At 39.1% G+C, this 22392-nt stretch overlaps 1 protein-coding gene across 8 annotated transcripts in view; it reads left to right on the top strand.

Annotated features, from left to right (window-relative positions):
* Col25a1 (collagen, type XXV, alpha 1) overlaps window positions 1–22392 on the top strand; it is a 415634-nt gene that overhangs the window by 205664 nt on the left and 187578 nt on the right. For all 8 annotated transcript variants that reach the window (XM_013505432.1, XM_013505435.1, XM_013505431.1 and 5 more), the window contains exons 3-4: window positions 12137–12181; window positions 14043–14050. In XM_013505432.1, the coding sequence (XP_013360886.1) occupies window positions 12137–12181; window positions 14043–14050 (53 nt within the window). The remainder of the gene's footprint in view (window positions 1–12136; window positions 12182–14042; window positions 14051–22392) is intronic.

A 22392-nucleotide genomic window follows, 5' to 3' on the forward strand; every position in this document is an offset into this window, starting at 1 on the left:
ATGTTCAACCTCACCTGTTCATTTCCTGTATCCAATTAAACCTCTAAGTTTCTCATCAGATGTAACTTTTAGTATCTAATTGGTCCCACTGGCACTAGTCTTTTTGTCACCTTTGTGTGCAGCTTTTGCGTGAGACAAATGATTGACGTCCTGCCTCCTGTCCATGTCGTCCTCCTGTAACACTGCTTCCATCACCTTCCAACCAATCAATATTTCTTTCCTGTTACCCACCAGAGAACTTCCTCACTTCTGCCAGTAGAAGGCTTTGGTAACCCAGACCAACCTCGCACAGGCAAATTTATTGAGGCCTAAGTCCATAGCTGCTGTGCACATGGCTAGCTGCATTTATGTATGCCTTCCTTTCTGTTCTGCCTCTTTTTTGCATCTATTCTTCAGAGTCAAGCTAAAGTTTCACCTTCCTGCCACTCTTTAGCTCTCTCCCATGAGCAACTGTTGCATAACTATGGCCACTTGCAACTTGATACTGGGTTATGCCCTAACCAGTACTACACTTTGTTTTTTTTCTTTTTGGTTTTTTTTTTTTTTTTTTTGCTTTATTTTTGTTTTAGACTTTCCAATTCTCATAAATTCAAGAGATCTTTTTGGGAAGAAACCAAACATACACAGGCATATAGAGTGTTGACAGCATAAAACATTCATGCCTGTTCTTTGATTCAAAACATTTTAATATCCAAGAATTGTCTTAGTTATACCCACATTTATCTCAGCACAAAATATTCTGAGAACAATCAAATTCAATCAGGTGCCTAGGGAATTCATTTTATTTATAGTAATCCCTTTTTCAGACTGAGTATTAACAACTAGCTTCAAAGTGCACCAACAGAACTTAAGAATTTCTTAAATAACTGTGTAATGAGGAGCCTGCATATGGGAAGTGACTAACCCTGATTAGGTCATACATATTCACAAATGTGCACGAGGGTAGAATATAGGTCACGTCAAGATGGATTAAGATCCTAATTTTCTTATTTTTATTCCCTTTTAAATAGACACAAGAAGAATAACTATAAATGAAAATTCTGTTGAACACATTTCACACAGAAGCTCTTTGTGTAAGAAACTTACTCGATATATATCATGCAATCATCTTATTCAAGACACCATCTTTTGTGTCTTGAAAGACACCTAATGAGCCTGACTGGCACATTAAAAATGGGTCATTTTACTAAGAAGCCTATGCTTCAGTTTTATTCTGAGCATCAGTTTTTTTCTGTACTTACTACAGCAAACATTTTCTTGGAGGGTTTTCAAACCTCTAATACCACATAGTATAATAAAATGTCATATTTAAAAATTGTCCTATTTTAAGAAAAGCTAACATGGTAATCATACTGCAAAATCAAAGAACTCAAATTACACTTTAAAATGACCTCTGCCTCATAACCTTAAGGTATAAGCCTTAAACTTGCCTCCTGTAGTTAGTTCCAGAGCTCCTGGTCTGTTTGTCAGGGATTTTCATAAGTCCTTTAAGTTGATTGGCACTTATATTAGATACAGTACTTACTGGCCTCTGACACACATGAAGTTCTCAGCATGCTCTGAAGCTCCCATCTTTGTTAGAAAAGAAGATCCTGGATGGAAAGCTAACACAATGTTGATGTATGCTTTCTCTACATCAAAGGTTATGAGTGTATGTGTCCCCCAAATAAAAGATTTTCTATGTTTTAAAACTCTGAGTTTCTACTTGACGTAAAAAAAGAAACCCAGCTTGCAAAGTTTAAACTATATGTCTTGGATTGGCCTTTCTGCAATTTCACTGGGAAATGTTTGCTTGCTTGCTGTGTGATGGCTATAGGAGCAGTAAAGTGCCAGAATTGTGATGGGATCATATGGAGAAACATTTTGTTCACAGAAATTTACTCATAATGTTTTTGTATTCTAGGGAATTTCCCTGTCAGGATGAATCTGAGACTTCCCTGTAAGGAAATAACTGTTTATTTTGAAGGAGGGAATGCAACTCTGTGTGAGCTTAGGGGATGTTGATGATCTTTTCAAATGGCCATGTGGGACTTGATTCTCTGGTGGAGATGACCTATGTTCCCATTTTCTGTGGGAGGCCAACCATTATCCTAACCCACACTGCCTTTGGAGCTAGTTAGGTTAAAAAGATAATTTTAGGGAGCCTTCTCATATGCATGATATTTCCACAGCCTTGAAGAAACTATTTTCTTTAAGAGGCAAATAGCTCCTGCGTAAACTGTAGCTTGAAGTATTCAATCCATTCTTATTCCTGGTTGGAAACTGAGAATAAAGATGTGAAAAATTTTGTACTTTTAATAAACAACTCGTAAAATATTTACTAAACTGATAATAATATTGCAAGGAGGCAGAATTTATAACCCAAGAAGAAGCAATTAATGTGCATGTTGGAGGAAAGACAGGGAAAAATTGGGCCAAATACATGGCAAAGAGAAAGCATCATTATTCTTAGGTTGTCACAGTTGATCTCCTCTTCCTCCCTCTCCTCTACTGCTTCCTGTCAGGCAGTAAAACAGTTTTTAAACATTTATTTTTAAATTTAATTTTGTTTTTATATCTCTTCTAGAAATTAAATTTATGAAGAAGAAAAGAATGATAAAAATCCAAGGATTTTACCATCAGGTTGGATGGTGAAAACTGTGCTGGCCTAGTGAGTGCTTCTCCTTGTGTTAGTATGGGACTTTATTGATCAGGGGTTACATGGTGAAAATGTGTTGAAATGATTAGTTAGTTCTATGCAGGTGGATTTGAGAGAGATCAGGAAGAATTTAGAGCTGAAAAGCAAAGACCGAAGCTATAGCATTGGCAACAGGAATGTCAAGAAAGGGTTACGTACAGAGTTGTTTCAAAGAAAACTGCCAATAAAGCACCATGTCCCTGAAAATGAGGAGAAAATTCTTTAGAAACCCTGAAAATTACAGCTTATGTGAATACAAAAATGTCATGACAGCCCAAACTCTGAAAGCCATGAAATTCCTTTGATAAGGCAGTGGTTTTCTGTTTTAGAATACTGAGCCTGAATATTGACTTAAGAGCCCAATGTGTAGAAGTACCTGTTTGTAAAGGACTTAAGAGGTAGGTGAGAAACATTTATGGGTGTGCAAAATAATTATAATCATTAGCAGTTAAAGAATGTTCACCCCAGCATGGTGGCACAAGCCTGTACTCTCAGCATTCTGAAGTCTGAGGCAGGAGGATTGCTGCAAGTTCAAGGCCAGCCTGGGCTGCATAGCAAGACCCTGTCTCCAAAAAAAGAATGTTCACTTTATGTCAAACATGTATCTAAATGGTTCAACTGGGATTAGAAATGCAGTCAGACCAACCCCATCATCCACATTCACCATCATTGTGCTATGCTATCAGAGCCCTCTATGTTCACTGCGCTAGGCAGCCTGGACTCTGACACTGCTACCATCTGCATTTTGTAGATGAAGAAATTCTGAAAGATGAATCTCTCCAAAATCCTACAGCTCATCTACCACTCTAGCTTCCATTAAAAACATGTAACTGAGAAAATCCATTTAAATGTTTTTCCCTAAAAGCATAGCAACTAAGTTTTTTCTCGTGTGAAAATATTACATTCTACAGATGATAACTACTCTTGTTATATAGCATATAACCTCACAAAGAAGCAATCTTTTCTATTTCCCAGCCCTTACTTTCTAATATTTTACAGCCCCTCCCAAGCAGGTAGAAATTTTTTTGAAAAAGCTGTCATGATAAATCCCCTGTAGGATCCTGGGGTGAAACATTCTAGGACCATAATAATGAAACACTTTTTGTGTGTGAAAAGAATGATAGAAATAACAACTGTGCCACATCAGACCTTGTTAAAGTCAATGATCTGCAACGCCAGGCTGTTTGTAATCTTGAACAGTTTCTACCGAATACTCTACATTATCTCAATGTTAGGAACAGCAATAAAAGCAATCCCTCATTTGTTGGAATTTCACTTCTTGGAGCAAAACATCTACATAAAGTCAAGGCATTTTCACTGCACTGGGTCTAAAAATTTCTTTCTTTTGTTTAAGTGCAGTATTTTTCCAGTATATTCTCATGAAAGTCTTCCATTGTCTCATAAATGTGGACTTTTTTTCTTAGTTATAAAATGTATAAATATTGATTAACTCTGAATAGACTTAAAATGCCTCATTGAAACCTAGCACCCGTTAGAACTTACACTGGAGTCACAGGAAAAAGTTTTGGAAGGCAATTTTGGTCAGCTGGCCTGTCCTCAAGGAACACAAACTCAGCCTATTCAAGAGTAACTGAAATGATCACATCATTTTGAGAATTACACTCACCACAATTTGATATTGTGGTATTTATTTTAAACATTTAAATAGCAATGGTTAAATTTTCCACTGTATTTCAAATTGAAAAAGTACAGACATAAATAAAACGAGAATTCTATTCTTGACGTATTTCATGAGAAATACAGAAAGGCATGTCTTACTGTTTAAGAACTCTCCCAGTGAGAAGTATATTTTAAACTTTTAAACCCCAAGAAAGTATCGCATTTTACTTTCAACAAATACACACATACATATTCACTCAGTTGGCTGTATACAGCCTCATGTGTATACTGTTCATAAACCTACATTTATCAGTCACTCAAGGAACTTTACTTTTGTCTTTTAATGCCTTCCATAGGTCACATTGGGTTGTTTTGGTGTTTTCTTTCGCAATGCTGGGAATTCAATGTAGGGCTTCATGTATGCTAGGTAAGCACCCTACCACTGGTCTATATACCCAAAGTCCTTCACATTGTTTTTTTAAAAAATCATCACTCAGTGAACATGATTTTTTTACATATTTTATAAGTTCTATGTGGAATTGTCAAAATGTCCCTATGTAATAGCTTTAAAACAACATATTTATGAAAGACTATCCATAAAATTAAAGATATGGTATTTTTATTTGATTTAATCTATCCCCTCTAGGAATTTGACAAAACAACCTTACTGCTTTTAGGAGATCATAACATAAATACTCACATTATTAAAATTATGGTATAATCTAGTTATGGTATGAAAATCAAAATTTAGCAAGTTTGCTTTTGTTTATGACTAAGCCACAGTAAACAATTTCACTAGAAAACTATTTTTATGTTTTACTAGCCCAATAATTTGTAGAAATATAGCCCTTGAAACATTTGCTAGTTGTCTCTTGTGTTTGTAAAAGAAAACAAAGAGATAGTTTTCCAGATTTTAAATCAAACTCATTGCTTTTAAATATAATAAATGTTGGGGCACAGGTGTGGCTCACTGGTAGAGCGCTTGACAAGATGCATGTGTCGATGCCCCAGACCTGCTCAAAAATAAAAATAAATTACTTTGTGTGTGAAAAATACTTTCTAATGAGAGTTATGGAATGCACTCAACTTAAACTAAAATTATCGCCTTTATTTACTATAACTTTCTTTTACAAACAAGCATTCCACAAAGATTACCGTTGTGCCTTGGTTCACAAACTTAATTCTTTCAGGATTCTGGTCATAAACCGAATTGAACAAGAATGGAGTCAAATTCACTGATTAGGCTCAATGTTGACCTTATGGGGAAATTTGATTCAGTTCTCCTTCAGTTTGATTTGCAGCCAGAATCACGGAAAGAACTGAGTTTATGAACTGAGGCACCATTGTAAAAACTGAGGAAATATCAAACAAAAACACACATTGAAAATCATTAAAAACAAACAAGCCTGTTACATATCGTGGATCCCATACTGTTTTTTGGGTTTTTTTTCCTTCGGTACCGGGAACCGAACTCACGACCTTGCGCTTGCCAGGCAGGCGCTTTGCTGTTGAGCTAAATCCCCAGCGCCCCCCATGCTGTTTTAAAAAGAAAATACTTGGAAAGTAAATTTTCTGAATTAAAAAAATTATCTCTTGTAACAATTGAGAAAGTTTTGTGCTATTGTCTATTGCTTCTTTGTAAGAGAATCTTTTGTGTTGATGTCTTGTATTCTGAATAACTACTTTCAAGGTAAAAACTACACAGTGTATTAATATGGTTATTCTCTTATTTTGTTAGGAAGTTTTTTATTTTTTCATAGAATAAAAATGTAAAGGAGTGGGATCATGAATGAAAAAACTGAGCTGGTGTGAAGTGAAATAGACATATACTGAATAGCCCCCAGGGCACCTCTCCTGTAAGGTCTCCTTGGGTGGTGAGGGTCATGCTACAGGAGAATCCCCACCCCAGAGCTCATGGCTGTAAGGAAGACTGGTGATGCGGCCACCTGAGTAGCCCTATGCTAAAAATGCCCAGCGGGCCACTGGGACAATGAATTCTTGTGGAAAGTTCATGCTGGCTCCAGGCAGCCGCTCAGTCTATGGAAGATGGGGGAGCCCAGAGACCAAGCTGGGAGCCAAGAAGCTGGTCTCATCTGTGTGAGACCTCAGGCAGGTGATCCCCTTTTACATTTATGGAAATGTGACTCAGTCTGACAGGTGCTTTCACCAATGAACTTGTACTTCGAGGGCTGCCATCTAGTATGGCACGCTGGAACAGCTCTGGTCACCTAGCAAGCATGAGACTCTGGGACAAACATGATCTCCTTAGTGTGTTGTACTACATTTTATGGGAATACAAAGAATCAGTGTTAGTTCCTATTCTCCTATCCTAGGCATTTGCTGTTTAAGCCTTTTACTTCTAATTGTGGAATGAAAGGCTTTGGTCCATCTTTAAGGAATTTTAAGAATCAGGCAAGCAAGCAGGTGGGAAGGCTCTGAAATTAATCTGTGCTTGCTTGCAAGGTTAATCCAAAGATCTGAAGGAAAACCTGGCTTAGTCTTCTGCACGTCACTGCACGATGGGGAGATAGACTCAGAAAGGGGGCGATCCACTGTCTGCTGCGCACCCAGACAGGTGCCTCCCTACCAAAAGCCGGCTGCAGCTGTTGGAGCCCCAACCCTGGGATCACGGGGTGGAGCAGCACCCGGGGTGCACACGTTGCTCCTACTCCCTCCCTACCCCAGCCTGCATCTGCTGAGAGGCTTCTCCCCGTACCCCTCCCCAAGCGCAGCCTCAATTTCCAGCTCTTCCCTTTGCCTTAACATCTCCACTTATCTGCTTGCAGAATTCTGAATAGGAGTATTTGTTTGGGGCTGTCACTTTTGGTTGAGATGCTGTATGCTAGCCAGTGAATTTAAAGGATTCCTATATGTCTGGAGATGATAGGTATAAGTTTTAACATTTTATCCTAATGTGTTAAATTGTTTAGAAGTCTTACTATTTTTACTGATGAATGACTGTAACATTATATATGCATGATTTATAAACATAAATGCATTAGTAAAAATGCAGGAAACAGTCATTTAATATATATATGAAGTACTTTACATTTTTCAGCCCTGTAATAGTTATATAAATGTGGCAAGGGGAGTCTTATTTATCAGAATGCAGATTAAATCAGAGGTGAATTGAAAACTAGTTCAATTTCTTTTCTTTTCTTTTTTTTTGTCTTTTTGAGATAGGGTTTCACTATGCAGTTCAGGCTGGCCTTGACCTCACTTTGTAGCGCAGGCTGGCCTTGAACTCACAGCAATCTTCCTGCTTCAGCCTCCTAAGTACTGGGATTACAGGTGTGCGCCATCATGGCCAGCCTAGTTCAATTTCTAACATAGTAAAAATTTACCAGTCTTTCAGCTGTTCTGTGTTCTCTTCATCAGACTAAATTGGCTTTTTGAATACTATGGTTAGAAATTACCATTAACCTCTCGCCATCTTTCTCACACACATATATTGTTTTTAGAATCAGATACTCAAATATATTCTAATCACTACTGATGAAGCAAAAAGAAAATATAAAAAGCAAAAGAGGAAACTAATGGTTATTGAATGCCTAGTATGTGTCTACACACATTCATTACCTCCATCACAGAAATGTAATCAGGCTTTAATTAATTTTCTGGTCCCTATCACTAGTGACCACTGAAACACCCTTGCAGCAAGATGGCGACATGGTTCTCTGTTCTCAGGTTTTATAGCAACACACGTACGCATCATCATAAAGGGCACGAGCCTCGTCTTTGCTTCCTATTCACTTGATAGCTGTTCTCCAAAGAGCAGACATGGCCAGAAATGTGTGTTGAAATAGAAAACAAGAGGTCAAAGCAAAGCACCAAGCTCATTATGAATTCTGAAACCCTTCTCTAACATTCTCTGTGTGCTTAGCTGTGGATATTTAGAAGAGCTCAAAGTGTTATGAAATTCAAATAAAATCCCTGTGAAAATCTCTTCTCAGGACACCCAGAAAGGTTATATTTAAGCTTGAACCTGAAATATTGACAGAAAGGAAGGAGAAGCAAAAGGCAGGGTAGAACTGACAGATTTGGGTCATTGATCAGACAAAGCAGATAGGAATATGCAGCTTCTTCTAGAAAGCACTTACTCCCAAGACCACACAAAGGCTCATGGATAGGCTCCTAGTTACTTCTAGGTGCATATTTAACCCTAGAGAAGAGCCTTGCCAGGTATATCATTAGTTAGGAGTAGTCCTTCAGTGATATTAGCTATGGGCCAAAAGAACTGGCTCAGTGTAGGAGAACTTGCTATGATGTTGTTTGATGGCCTGGGTTTATGCATAGTTGGGTTTATAACACATTCCTGTTATGGCTAAGCATTACCAGTCTTAGGATGTTTATGTTGTGTTTTTGTGACGTTAGCAAGAAGACTTTCTGAAGCATTAGCAGGACCAATCAGCATGAATCTGCTATTGTAGTCTCCCGTCTTTGTCTGCCATGCATCTTTCACTGGATGAATTCTCTGCTTGGAATCTTCACTTTCTCTGTTGCCAATATCTTCTGCCTTTTCTCTTTCCATTCATATTCTTGAACCACTTTGTTTTGCAGAGTCATGTCACTTTGCTGATGGAACTCACTGAAAATTTCTGTTTCAAAGCTCTGGCCAAATTCAGTGAGCAAGAAGTGTTCCAGCTTCTCTTCCGTTCTTCCTGCCTGCCTGACACTTTCTGTGTCACTGTTTGGAAGGGAAATGGTCGCTACCTCTTTCAGCTATTGCTGGCATCAATTTTGCCTGGGAAATATCTGTCTTGTGTCTTTCTGATTTTTTTTTCCTTCTCACTGTGCTGATCTGCTGGCTGCCCACTGTCAAATTCATCTCATATACTTCAAATATAATTTTTGCTTTTAAATTCAGATGCAAGATCCAATTATTTTAGCTGTGCTGCAAGGTAGATTCCTTCAAACTTGACATTCTCTTGGGGCCAGGGATATAGCTCAGGGGTGCAGCACCTGCCTGGCTAGCATGAGGTTCTGAGTTCAACTTTTGGTACCAGAAAAAAAAAGTCAAACTTCACATCCTCTTCCTGGGCAAGATCTTTAGGAGTTTTTTGTTTGTATAATCTTTTAGTTCACCTAGCTCAGCATCATGTTCATCACATGCTTATTCTTAGGCTTCCTATTATACTTATACTTTCCCTCAATCTAATGTTTTCTTTGTAAATCCAATGTATTTTAGATCTAATCTTCTCATAACTTCATTTAGCTTCACTTTCTCTCTCAAACATTGAGATGTTCTTTGTTAAACCCTGTCATCTTTGATGGATTCCTTGCCAAATATCTTTTTTTTGTTGTTTTTTTTCCGGTCCCGGGAACCGAACTCATGACCTTGTGCTTGTCAGGCAGGCTCTGTGCTGCTGAGCTAAATCCCCAGCCCCCCCTTGCCAAATATCTTGTTTCCTTACATTCTATTCTTCAATTCTCAATTAGCAGATTTTCTGCAATGTTTAATTCATTTCTTTAGAACTGCTGACTGGGAGCTGGGGATTTAGCTCAGCAGCAAAGCACCTGCCTGGCAAGCGCAAGGTCGTGAGTTCGGTGCCCGGTACGGAGAAAAACCAAAAAAAATTAAAAAAAAAAAAAAAAAAGAACTGCTGACTGAATGTCTGAGGCAGATGTATCCAGAGGTAGCTGGTTTTGATTTCTTCAAAAGATACCAGTGCTTTTTTGATCATTTTTTTATAATCTGATATCCTTTTTTGTAGCTTTCAGTTTCAGCTCTTTTAAAAATATTTATGTAATACGTTGTTTTTGCTTGATAAATTTTTCTATTTTAAAGGAACTTTCCTGAGGGGAGGATAGCAAATAGCTAATTCTCAACTGATAAATAATAAGCATAGACTTCTAGGACTGGTCATAAAAATCAGGATAAGGCCTCCTCCCACTTGTTGTGGTGGGGAGTGAGCAGAGAGTGAAAATACCTTCCGTTGTAATTTCCTCTGTAGTTATTTCTAACATTTTTATCTTTACCTGTTAACCATCCATTGCTTTTCTTTCTATATGTTTCAATGTGAATTATTTTTAATTTGACACTTCAAGTAAAGGTCAATCTTGTGACTTTTAGATTCAATTCTAGAAAATTATCATCTAGACTCTCTTCAGTAGTGGATTCTACCAATGGTTCTACTATGTGAACCATAGATATCCAAAGTACATAGTGGTTGCTGCCATAGTTCTTAGTTTAAGTGACTTTATACTACAAAAAAGTCTGATTGATAATCTTTAGAAAGCTGTATATATTAGAATATATCAGAAAGTATTGTTTGGACAGGTGTATAAATGTATATTTTTCATACTTATTAAGGTCCCACCAGGTTTATTTACCTATTTTTATGATTTTTCCTCCTGCTCTCAATCTGGCCAAGAATACATTAAATATGATGAAAGACCTCCTTTTATTCCAGAATACAGAAGCAAATTTGAAATTTCCAAAGGCAGTTTTAGACTTTGTTGCGGAGCTGCCTCTCCTAGTGTTTTTTTTACTTGATTTTACCATTTAATTGCTTTTCTACTCTCTTACAAAACACAAATGGCCAGACTTATCCCGGTTAAGGGTTTAAGGGTGAGTTCACTGGGCCACTGATGTTGCCTGTGCTCCTGACAGTGGCTCCATGCGCAAGGCAGTAGCCCATGGACACCAGCACATGGACAGCAGCTGTGTGCTCAGGCCTTTGCTGCCTGTGACTTGAACCTTCTAGAGTTTGGAAGTCATCAGTCCTACCTAACAGCTCATTCTTTAAGGCCAGGTGGCGCTCTGTTTTCCTTGGCCAGTTTCTTTCAGTGAGTATTGCAAGTCCTTGATTCTCATTCTGGGCTAATTACTCTCCTACTTGGCTGAACCATAATTCAGTGGGAACTATTCCTACCCAAGGAAATGAGGACAGAAGTTATGTAATTGAGAATAATGGCTTGAATGTTGTGAAGGTCTACAGTCCTGTGCTGGGTCTGATGCATACGACCTTGGTGGTCTTCACAGGGAACTCAAAGGGAAAAAAAAGTGTTTACTTTTTAAACGGCATCATCACATCATATAGGCTGTACATTACACGAAAGTCTGTTAGAAAAGCAGGTCTCTTAGAAAATCAGACTTAAAGTTACTAGCGAAACACAGGCCAATTAAAAGGGTTATGAGGGGCTGGGGATTTAGCTCAGTGACAAAGTGCCTGCCTGGCAAGCACAAGGTCATGAGTTCGGTTCCCGGTACCGGAGAAAAACCAAAAAAACCAAAAAATAAATAAATAAATAAATAAATAAAAGGGTTATGAGTTTTCACAGGTCATTCTCAATTATATCCAAATATATTCATAGTTATATTCATATTTCATAAATATAAATATTTGTAAGAGTTATTTTCCTAACCAATATATACATTTAATTAACTGATAACTAAATACTCTTGAAATAATCATAATGAACCTGACAGAAGAAAAATGATAGTCATTTGGACTTAATATGCTTAATTTGTAATACACTGAAACTTTCAGAAAAGAAAGACTTCTGAGGAACGTGAACTTTCAACACTATCAGTTTGCTTAGCAAAACCTTTCTTATTGATGGTACACAAGTAGAATGTGCAAAAATGCTGACTCTTCGGTGTTCTTAACGCTAGATGATTTGACATCTAGACCAGCTTTCATTTATAATTAAATGGAGCTTAAGAGTTATGCTGAAACACTGAAGGCAATAATGACCTTTACAAACATCTGGTCCCTTTCTTGAAGTTGGTGGTTAAGAACAGAGTGAAAATTTATATAGAAATTATGTACCAGCCATCTTGTAACCAGAAAAAAACAGTTAAAATACATTAAAAAGTTATTCTTTGGATTTCAGGTCCTCCAGGGAAAAGGGGCAAGAGGGGCCGAAGAGGAGAATCTGGTAAGTCTCTCTTTCAGCTGCTTCATGTCATTCACATTCAGGGGAGATTCCCACATCTGTTCCTCCTAATTAATGATAATACTTTCTTGCTTGAGGTTGTGTGGGGGGGTTAGATCTTCTGTGCTACATCTAGAATTTTTTTATGTTCCTGTCAAATTAGAAGTTTATTTCTGTCAAATTAGAAGTTAGAGAAGTTTGCAAAGTATCGTTCATTTCCGGAACCACTAACACTCAGAATTGGCCTATTTGCTGTGTCGAGTTATGGCAGCCCTTCCGGTACACGGCGGAAGGTTTCTCATCTGGGCACACCGCGACCGCATCTCTCATGCTTCCATCCCTGTAGGTGGTAAGGAATGCAGGTTTCCCTCAAAAATATCTGCCTTAGGATACCAGCTCCCTTTGGAAAGTTCTGTTATTATTTGATCCAACTGGCACAATTTTGTCATGCTTTAATTCTCCTTCTTTGCAAGCTTTGGAAATTTGTGTCCTTGCGGAACCATGGAATTGAGCAATGACAAGAGCCTTAGTAAACATCTAACATTTTAGTTTGTGGTTGAGAAAACTGAGACCTGGAGCAATCAAGTCGCTCAGCTGAGGCTGCACAACTTCTCACGAGCAGAACCTGAAACAGAACTAATCACGCGGAGTCCCACTTATGGAACTTTTTGTTTTCAGGCCAAAGTAATACAGAAGGGCAAATTGAAATAGTTTTGAAACTAAGATCTACTTATAATTATGTTCATTGGCTGTATAAGTCTCAGATTTCAAAAATGTAAATGACCAGCTGAAGCTCTTAGCAGGCCATCAATTCTTTCTTTAAAGATAAGTAATTTAAATCTGATTGTAGCATGCTCTGGAATTTTGTTTTCCAGTATTTTCTGCAAGCATTTATCAGTAGTAAAGGCAATCAGTTACTAAACGTTGAAACACCTCTCAGACAGCACCCTGATGGGGGAGGAGTCTTTTATCTTGTTAAATTTTGAAAAAGGTGTCAAAGTAGAAAGTGATTATGAAAATTCATTGGTTTGGGCAATGAAGCTGCTGAGTTCCTTTAAGAACATTCTCAAACTCTATATAAAGCTTCTGTGAATCTAAGTAATTGAAAACTTGTAGTGGTATCCCTTCACCAGACTACAAAGCTTCATAGTAGTGGGTGCCTCATAAGACTGTTTGGAGGAGGAAGAAACGACACAACTGGAGTCAGACGAGCACTAAAACGTTCTTTGTATCAAAGGAAAGAAAGAGTAAAGGGAAAATGTTGGATTTATGCAAAGTTGTATAGAAAATGTAAGTCAATTTGCAACTTCCTAGCTACGAAGAATTGGGGTTTTAATTGAGCATGTGGTATGTGAAGTACTGAAATTTTCTTACTCTTTCCTGTGTTTTGATGAGAAATATATAGTTTTAAAGACATGTATGCAAATGCGAGAACTAACATTTTTATGCTGAATGAAAAACATACATAGAACAAGCAGAAGGTACGGTTCTGATTTAGCTATTTTACAAACACAAGAAATTATCTATCCATACTGCATATTGGTCTGTCATAAGTAACCAAAGATCCTCCTGATTCATATTTTAGCTAAACTTTAATAAATTAATCAGTCTTAAGATACATGAACCTCTCAATAATTCACAAATGTGCTCTAAGGAACCTGAAAATTCCTCAAAATTGTATGTAGCGTTTTATGCATAAGTATAAATGCATTTTTCTGAGATGATATCCAACGGTCCAGAATCTAAAAAATGTTGAAGAATCAGTGAGTTCCAAGTACTGTGATGATTGTTTAATGGGAATGTTTTGCATATTTACTAATTCATCTCTCCCTTTTCCTTCTCTCTCCATCCCTATTACCCACAGGTCCTCCTGTAAGTATGTTGGTGGATGACTTTGGCTGTTCATTAATGAGGATCACGTATGTTAAAACTTTGTTAAAACATCAAAATATTGTCTATATTTCAGTTAGGAACATGCTGCTGACCTCTTAGGAGTACTTAAGCTTGGAACATTACTTAGTTTTAATTGTACACCTTGGAATTATGTGATATTTGCAGTGCAATATGTGTCTATTTAAAAAAAAAAAAAACCTTTATTTTTGATATGATCACACACCAATTGCTCTCTTGGGACTTTTGAGATAACGTAGGAGCCTTTTGATTTTAAATACTTTTCCCGGAACTCTGAGGTTTCTTTTTGCAGGCAAATCTCCAAGCTATTTCACACATCTTTTTTTTTTTTCATCTGTTTAAACTTGTATCTGAAATATTTGCATTTGCCACACCACCAAATGCAGATGGCAACATGATCAGACAAGTGATACCCCCTCTGGGCTCTGTCCCCCTGCCTCCTAGGCCGCCCTGGCTTTGAAGTCTGTTGGAGCCTGGCCTGCAGAAAGAGCCTGGCGGAGCCCATGGAGAGTTCCCCTCTCTTTTTCTTTCCCTGAGTAGGTCGTGCCTGCAGCATTCCAGGCCGCTTTGCGCTCACAGGAACAGATTATCTTGTCAGCTTCGAGCTGGATGTGTTTTTGAGTAATATCCTGGATATCTGCTGTGTGACCCCGGTGTTTATACAGTGCACTGTGCTCTTACGGTAGCAGTGATCATTGGCCTTGGGATATTTTCTCATCCCAGATAGCCACTCTGCTGCAGGGGTCACAGGCGCCGCTTGGCAACTTATCTAACAGGCCTGCGTGGTCCAGGGAGGGGGCTTAGCGTAGACTCATTGACTCTGTTCAGAGGAAGCATTGGCTTCCAAATATCTTTCGCAGTCTTCCTGCCACGTTCAAGCATGGAACATAAATCATGTTTGCAGTGAGTTTGCTTCTGTAACTGACTTTCAGCTCTTACTTAATGCTAGGCAGATGGCATGCCCCAGGTCTGTCAGCCTTTACTCTTTGGCTTCATATTTAAGCCTCTGTCTTCAAAACTAGAAACAATCCATTAGTATCTAGAGCAAATTCTGAAGGTTACAGACAGAGTAGCATATTCAGGGCCTCTTTGTGTGGAGTATGTACTTACCATACCCAAAGGTACCTCAATATGATTTCCACCTATGGTGACCTTTAAGATTCTAGGGTTTCCCAGAAAACCCAAACAGCCATACAGCCCTTGCTTTCTTGGGCCATTTAGTAGCCTAGATTTCATATTTAAACATATTGTTTTTCAGCCAGGCATGATGGTACACACCTGTAACCCCAGCACTCAAGAGGCTGAGGTAGGAGGATCATTGCAAGTTTGAGACCAGCCTGGGCTACAAAATGAGCTCAAGGCCAGCCTGAACTGCATAGCGAGACCCTGTCTCAAAAAGACAAAAAAACATATTATTTTTTGTTTTCTTATAATATATAAAGAAAGACAGCAATCATAGGGAGTCCCTAGTATATGGCAGGCAGATTGTATTCTGGTACAGTATTTTTATACATATTTCATTTTGTTCTAAGAAACTCTCTGATGATGGCCTTCCATTGTTCAGTAGGGAAACTGAGGCTCACAGAGATTAATTATCATAGGTTGCATAACTAGAAGGTTTGCAGAGTTGAAACTGAGTTAGATGTATCTGATTCAAATCAGCTTCCTACATTTTTCCTATTGCTTATGAATTGTGTGTTATGAAAATGTAAGTTGCTTACAATGATGAGAAGCCACTGATTCTGAAAAAGAGAAGCAAATATATTGACTATGCCTTCCTTAGTAATATAATGGAGCCTCACTGTAGTGCTTAAGGAGCCATGTTGTGGGGGCCTATGGGTAAAATAATCCCATTGAAACTCCGATTTCTAAACCCCATTTAGGGTTTCTAAGAACCATCTGCATTCTGTCAAATTTTTCTTGGAGTAGGTGGCTTTGTAACAACTTTCTATTTCTGAATAAGTACTTCTGAAGGCATTATTATGGTTAGGCAGACCTAACAATATATTTAAGGAGGAAATACTTGATTTTTGAAAAATTTAATTTCTAGTGACCTTATTCTATTTTTAGCACCATTTTAATTTTGTGTGTAGTCTAATCTTTTAATTCTCTTCCATGAACTGAAATCTGACAGCTTATGCAGTTTTATTTATTTTTTGATATTTTTATTTTGGTTCAGCTCATTAGTACGTGTGTAGTACAAATGTTTACACTTCCCTGCAGGAAATCAGTACAGGACACACCTTAGTTCCTTTCTTCATCTCCTTTCCCTCCCCTCTCCTCCCATCTACCCATCTTGATCTCCTTTATTTTTTTAATATGTTTGTACTGTATAATTTTTATGCCTTTTGAAAAATTATTCAACTTTTTCTACAAATTAGGAACTGGATAAAACACATAGTCCTATGTTTTGCTTTAATCATGGTACCATTGCTTCATTCTCAACTTTGATCTTTTATTTATTTATTTATTTTTGTCTCTTTGAGACAGGGTCTCGCTATGCAGTTCAGGCTGGCCTTGAGCTCATTTTGTAGCCCAGGATGGTCTTAAACTTGCAGTAATCCTCCTGCCTCAGCCTCCCGAGTGCTGGGAATACAGGTGTGCTCTACTACACCTGGCCCCATTCTCAGCTTTAAATGGGGAGCCCAAGGTAATCTAGAGGATAACCGGCCTCACTTCTGTTGAACAGTCCTTGGCCTGGGACCTACAGCAAGTTAATCCTACAGACCTCCCTCTGGACCCAGTTTTCGGTGGAGCTGTGGCTTTCCTGTCCACAGAGAAACCATGAACAGGAGGATTATCAAGTCTGACTCAGAATCAAATGTGACTTGGAGTCCTGTCATACATTTTCTTTTCATTCCCTTTCAATTGCTTGTGAGATCTGCTCCCGTAGTGCAAAAGACAGCCTTCTGGTCCTCCTTAGCATAAACAATAGGTTACAGTTGCCCCCAGGGAGGCGGGGACCATGCCAGATCTCACTGTCCCTCGTCATCACTGAGAGTCACCTGGTTTTCATTGTTCTCCCAAAGTAATGTCCTTAAGGAAGATTTTTTTAAAAGAAAGAAAAGTAAACTATATTAATGATGGAATTTAATTTAGCAGGCTTTCATGTGCCTGTTCATTTCATTTGATGTGTTTTGGAAAACTTGGGTATATCATCCTAGAATTATGTGTGGATATAATAATCTGTTTCTTTTGATAGCTTCTATATTTTTACACCTTGAGATCATTTATAATTTAAAACTTGAAATGCAACTTGAATCACAACCCACATATCAGTGTACTCTACAGGAAGCTGTTCAGCCTTATACCTTTCGACACAAAGATCTTGTTGCCATAGGAGCCTCTATTCTAAAATGTTATAGTGGAGCAATTTTATGAAAATGCATATAATTTGTTTAATGTGAATATCAGGCACTTTCTACTTTCTCATAAACATGACACATATTAGAATACTGTTCTAAAGGTCTCCATGCCAGAGCTTTGAGCATCTAGCTGATGTCACCACTGCACTGGCTGGAAGGATGACCCTCCCTTTGATTCCTGACTATGCAACTGTACTTTCTACTTGGGAGACACTGAACATTTTTCATGTAATGAGCAAGGACTTTGATCAGAATTTACAAAATAACTTCAAGGTCTTCAAATGGAGCAAGTGTTCCTCTTTGTTCTGATGATTTTCAGAGCCAGTTGGGGATGTAGCCCCTCTGTCTTTTCCTCCCCAGGGGAAATGCCTTTCTAATAGTCCCAGGTGCCAGAATCAAGCAAGTCCCATAACTGTAGCCAGAAAAGAGTCAGGAGACTTTTGACACTAGCTGTTTTACTTGCACCCGTCTATCAAGTCCTATAATTGTGCTTGACTGACAGAGATATGATGTTTTTGTTGGGAGCTGCAACCCTCGGAGGTGTGAAACACAATGCCGCCACGCCGCCCAGTCTGTCCCTTCAGCAGTTGTCAACTCAGTTTGAACCCTAGACTCCTGTTGACAGATGAACGAAACAGACTCAGCCAAGTTCAGCTTATGGGGCTCTTTCTGCCAATGTGGTAGATGAATTAGGAAAAGAAACCTCTGTAGGGCTTTTTACGTGAAAGTCTCTGACATTTTACTTCATATTGAAAAAAGTGGGTAATTTTTAATTCAAGAGTAAGCCTTTTCTAAAGTTTACGCATAACTATAATGGATAGCAAGTACCTGCCCTGTGTTGCTTTCAAACCAAGCTCATACCACTCCTGTGATCTAGGCATTTATTAGACCTATTTTTCAGAGGAGGAAGCTGAGGGCAAAGCCAGTCATATCTTGGCTCAAAGATGCATAGCAAGCAGGAGGCAGAACTGAGCTGGAACCTGGGTCTGTCTGTCTTCAGAGCCTACTTTTCCCCATTTTCTATAAGACATTTTTCAGGTACTTATTTCATAAGTGTCTCAGCCCATCCTCTTTCATGGGCTCTTCATATTCAGCCCTGGTTAGCTGTTTATAGATGTCATGTCTGCTGTGCAGCCAGTTACCCTGTGAATTTACAAGTCACCCACTCACCATCTAATGCAAGTGAGTCCTGTGAAGTATGACCTGTGTCTCTTGAGTGAAGAAAACTAGACTGGAAATGGTGGTGCACACCTGTAATCCCAGCTATGTACTTGGGAGGCTGAGGCAGGAGGATCTAGAGTTTGAGGCCAGCCTGAGTGACTTGGTAAGATCCTGCCCAGGCAGGGGATAATGGTAGTGGCATGAACTACATATAATATTTTCACAGAGTTTCTTAGGAAATGCTCCTTTAATTACTTCTGTGTCATATTCCTGCTTAATTATTAAAGTGTTTTTATTTCTTTTTGGGCTGAAAGACTGTGCCTTTGAAGGTGTACTGACTCTTTTTCTACAACAGGGCAATATTTTGTTGGAAGAAACAAACCTTTTCTCTTGGAAGAGGTAGTGATGCTGTAGAACAGAATAGCTAGATAAATTTTGTCTCCATAACAAACCAAAGAAACAAAAATCTGGAGAATTAATTTGTGTTTGAAGCTGGATGGGGTCAGAGATACAAGAGGATGAAAGTAGGCTGTCACAAAGAGGTGATTCATTTTGGGATGCTGCACACAGGTTTTTCTCATGGAATAGAGACAGAAAAAGAGGATATAAGGAATAACACATAGAACAGACTCCCCCGTGTCTTTCCGTGTCTACTATTTTCAGAGGCTCAGGTGGCCCAGACTCCAGAAGTCACAGTCCGGCAGTTTGTTCAGATGCTTGTCTGCTTTTGTTTATGTAAATTGTAGGACCACGTTAAATTGTTGGAATTCTGAAGGCAGCAATGATAGCTAAATTTATCTTCAAACTGTGATAAAGTAAGGGTGTTAAAGTTTAAAAAAGGAAGAAAAGGAAATAAATACACAAAACTATTGACAGTATTTTTCTTTGCAACATTTTTTTCTTGTAAACTATTTCTGGATGCCATCTGTTTTAGGATAATTTATACCATTGTAATAGGCACTGAGATGTTGTTGGTTTACCACAATAGAAAAAAAACTAGGGAGCAGTACTGGGAGGGGTTCAAATCCAGGAGTTCTATACCATCAAGCTACATCCCTAGCCTGTTGTTTGTGTTATTTTGTATTTTGAGACAGGGTCTTGCTAAGTTGCCCACATAGACCTCAAACTTCTGATACTCCTGCCTTAGCTGCCCTAAGTCCTGGGAAGAAATTCATTTCCCACACATGAAGAGAGGCAATCTTTTCACAGGGACCTGGAAGAATGGAGGCTCTGCTGTCTTCGTCATATGAGTGCAAAGGTTTTCCTGGGTATGGGCATTGGGATGTCAGATATGACAGCACAGGAGCAGGTTGGGAGGGTTTTTGTTTTCTCCTGGCTTCTTGACTTTTCTTGATTTCTTTCTACTGGAAGTACAGGAATTTTAAATTTAAATTTAAATTTTGATAAGAGTCAAATCAGATGTCTGTCCCTAACTCCAGGAGAGATAGAGAAATGTTGGTGTGGTCTCAGGAAAAAAGAGAAACAGATTAGGAAAGTCTCTGCCATTCTATCTGGAAATCACTCCTTAAGAAATAGAAAGAACCAGAAATCCCAAAAGAAATGCATACAGGTGGCCACTTGGGTAATACTGTGACATCTGTCATGGCATGACACTTTGGAGGAGAACTTTCATGAGACCTGTTAGCGATGGAGACCTCCGGTATACAAAGCCAAAAGGCGAGATTTAAAACAAAAAGCAACAGAAAACCTGCAGGATGGTGTTATGGTTTGTGTCTGGATGTCCCCCAAAAGCCTCCTGCAGTCATAGGGTGGGCTTCTAGGGTTTGTGATTGATTCATGGTCCAATGTTGGAATTATGGGTGTGAGTGCTACACCCACCCTGGGGCAAGTAGTTTGCATACAATGTAAGGGAGGGAAAGAGGCTGCTTGTGGCTGCTCCTCCCTTTTGCTTTGCTATCTTCTACTGCCATGAACTGTTGCCCTCTGCCATGTGCCACCCTGTCTTGGAGCCAGGCGAGTATGGACTGAAACCTCCACAAACTATGAGCTAAATAAACCTTTCCTTCCTCAATTTTGGGCATCAGGTATTTGGTCGCAGCAGTAAGAGAAAAGTAACCAAGACAGATGGTTTGTAAGGAAAGCAAGGCTGTGTGAAGCCAGGAACACCACGTTCCCAGCAAGGAGGGCTTTTCTCCAGCCCTCCGGACACCAAACTCCCATTGCTATGATGAGGGCCTCTCTCCTCCCCGTTTCTCTGGCCACTGAATGTCTCTGTCTCCTTGTATTTATAACAGTGTTTGCTCCCAAGAAACCTCCTTAGCCAGGAATTCTGGTTCTCTGTCTTTTTGCATATGCCTAATTCTTTCAGGGAAAAGTTTGATTTTAGTAAAGAGTCTTTGAAAAATGATGAAGCTCAGATTTGCTTTTGTGAGGTTTGAAGAGTAAGCAAACTTTGTTGGAGCAGGAAACAGATGATTAAAACAGAAAAGTAAGAGTTTAGGGATGAATTCTCTCTCTGCTAAGGATGTTTGGTGGATGGGATAAGAAGGAACTGAATGTCTGTCTGTCTATGTATCTATCTAATCAGTCTGTCTACCTGTCTGTTATCTGTCCATCTCTCCAGCCAGCCAGCTGTCTGACCATCCATCCATCCATCTATCCATCTGTCCATCTGTCCATCCATCTATTCATCCATCCATCCACCCATCCATCCATCTGACCATGCTGAGAATCCAACCTTACACATGTCAGCAGGTGCTCTATCACTGAACTACACCCCCAGCTGCATTCACAGTTTTTTCCAATACTGGGACCTCCATGCTGAGTTGCATCTTCAGTCTCTCTTTACAGTGAGACCAGCTCTCATTAAGTTGCTAAGTCGCCCAGGTGGGGCTTAAATTTGCAGTCCCCTTGCCTCAGCCTCCCAGAGGGCTGGAGTCAGAGGAATGTGCCACCCCACCTAGATTACAGTCAGAATTTAGAAAAAGAAAATTAAAAAGGAGCTTCAGTTTGGAGTCTTTGTTATTGGCTGGAGAGTGAACATCTTTATGCCACGCTGATGCTCAGCCTACCCAAGTGGGGTGCCAGGCCACCCCTTCCAACAGTCACATTGCTAATTCCTAGGCCCACTTGCCTATGCAGACTTATAAATATCTTATGGGACCCAGGGAAGGACATTTGGCTCCTGTATTTGTGAAGGAGTAACCAGCCATATTCAAGAAAGCCATTTTATAATAAAGTACAGGATAGTCACATTCTGAACGCTTTATTTTGAACATGATTAAAAATGAGTGAAGCTGGGTGTGGTGGTGCACACCTGTAATCCCAGCACTTAGGAGGCTGAGGCAGGAGGATCACTGCAAGTTCGAAGCCATCCTGGACTACATAGTGAGTTCAAAGCCAGCCTAAACTATATAGTGAGACCCTGTCTCAAAAAAAAAAAAATTAAATGAGTGATTGTTTCCTTACAAAGGGAAAAGCATTAAGTAATAATCAGCAGCCTGTGACCACAAAGAGGGGCTTCCTGTCCCCATTCTCCCAACTGGCTACTCTGTTTCAGCCCTACTGTACACAGAATGGCTCTGGCCTCGGTTCTGATCATGTGGATACCACGGAGCTCTCCTGCATTTGGTCTAAGTTCACAGAATGCCCTGTTCCTCTGAACTGGGTTGTAAACTATAATATGGCAAGAATCCCCATTCTTTAATTATTAAATAAACTTTAATTCTCCCTTTGGTGGAATTAAAAAGACGTCAAGCCAAGGATTCTAAAGTGTTCCAGGTTACCTAAATGTTCTTGCTCTTAAAAAATCATTAC

Source organism: Chinchilla lanigera, unplaced genomic scaffold (genome assembly GCF_000276665.1).
Source record: "Chinchilla lanigera isolate Chin_1 unplaced genomic scaffold, ChiLan1.0 scaffold00095, whole genome shotgun sequence".
In the NCBI taxonomy this organism is placed as follows: Eukaryota; Metazoa; Chordata; class Mammalia; order Rodentia; family Chinchillidae; genus Chinchilla; species Chinchilla lanigera.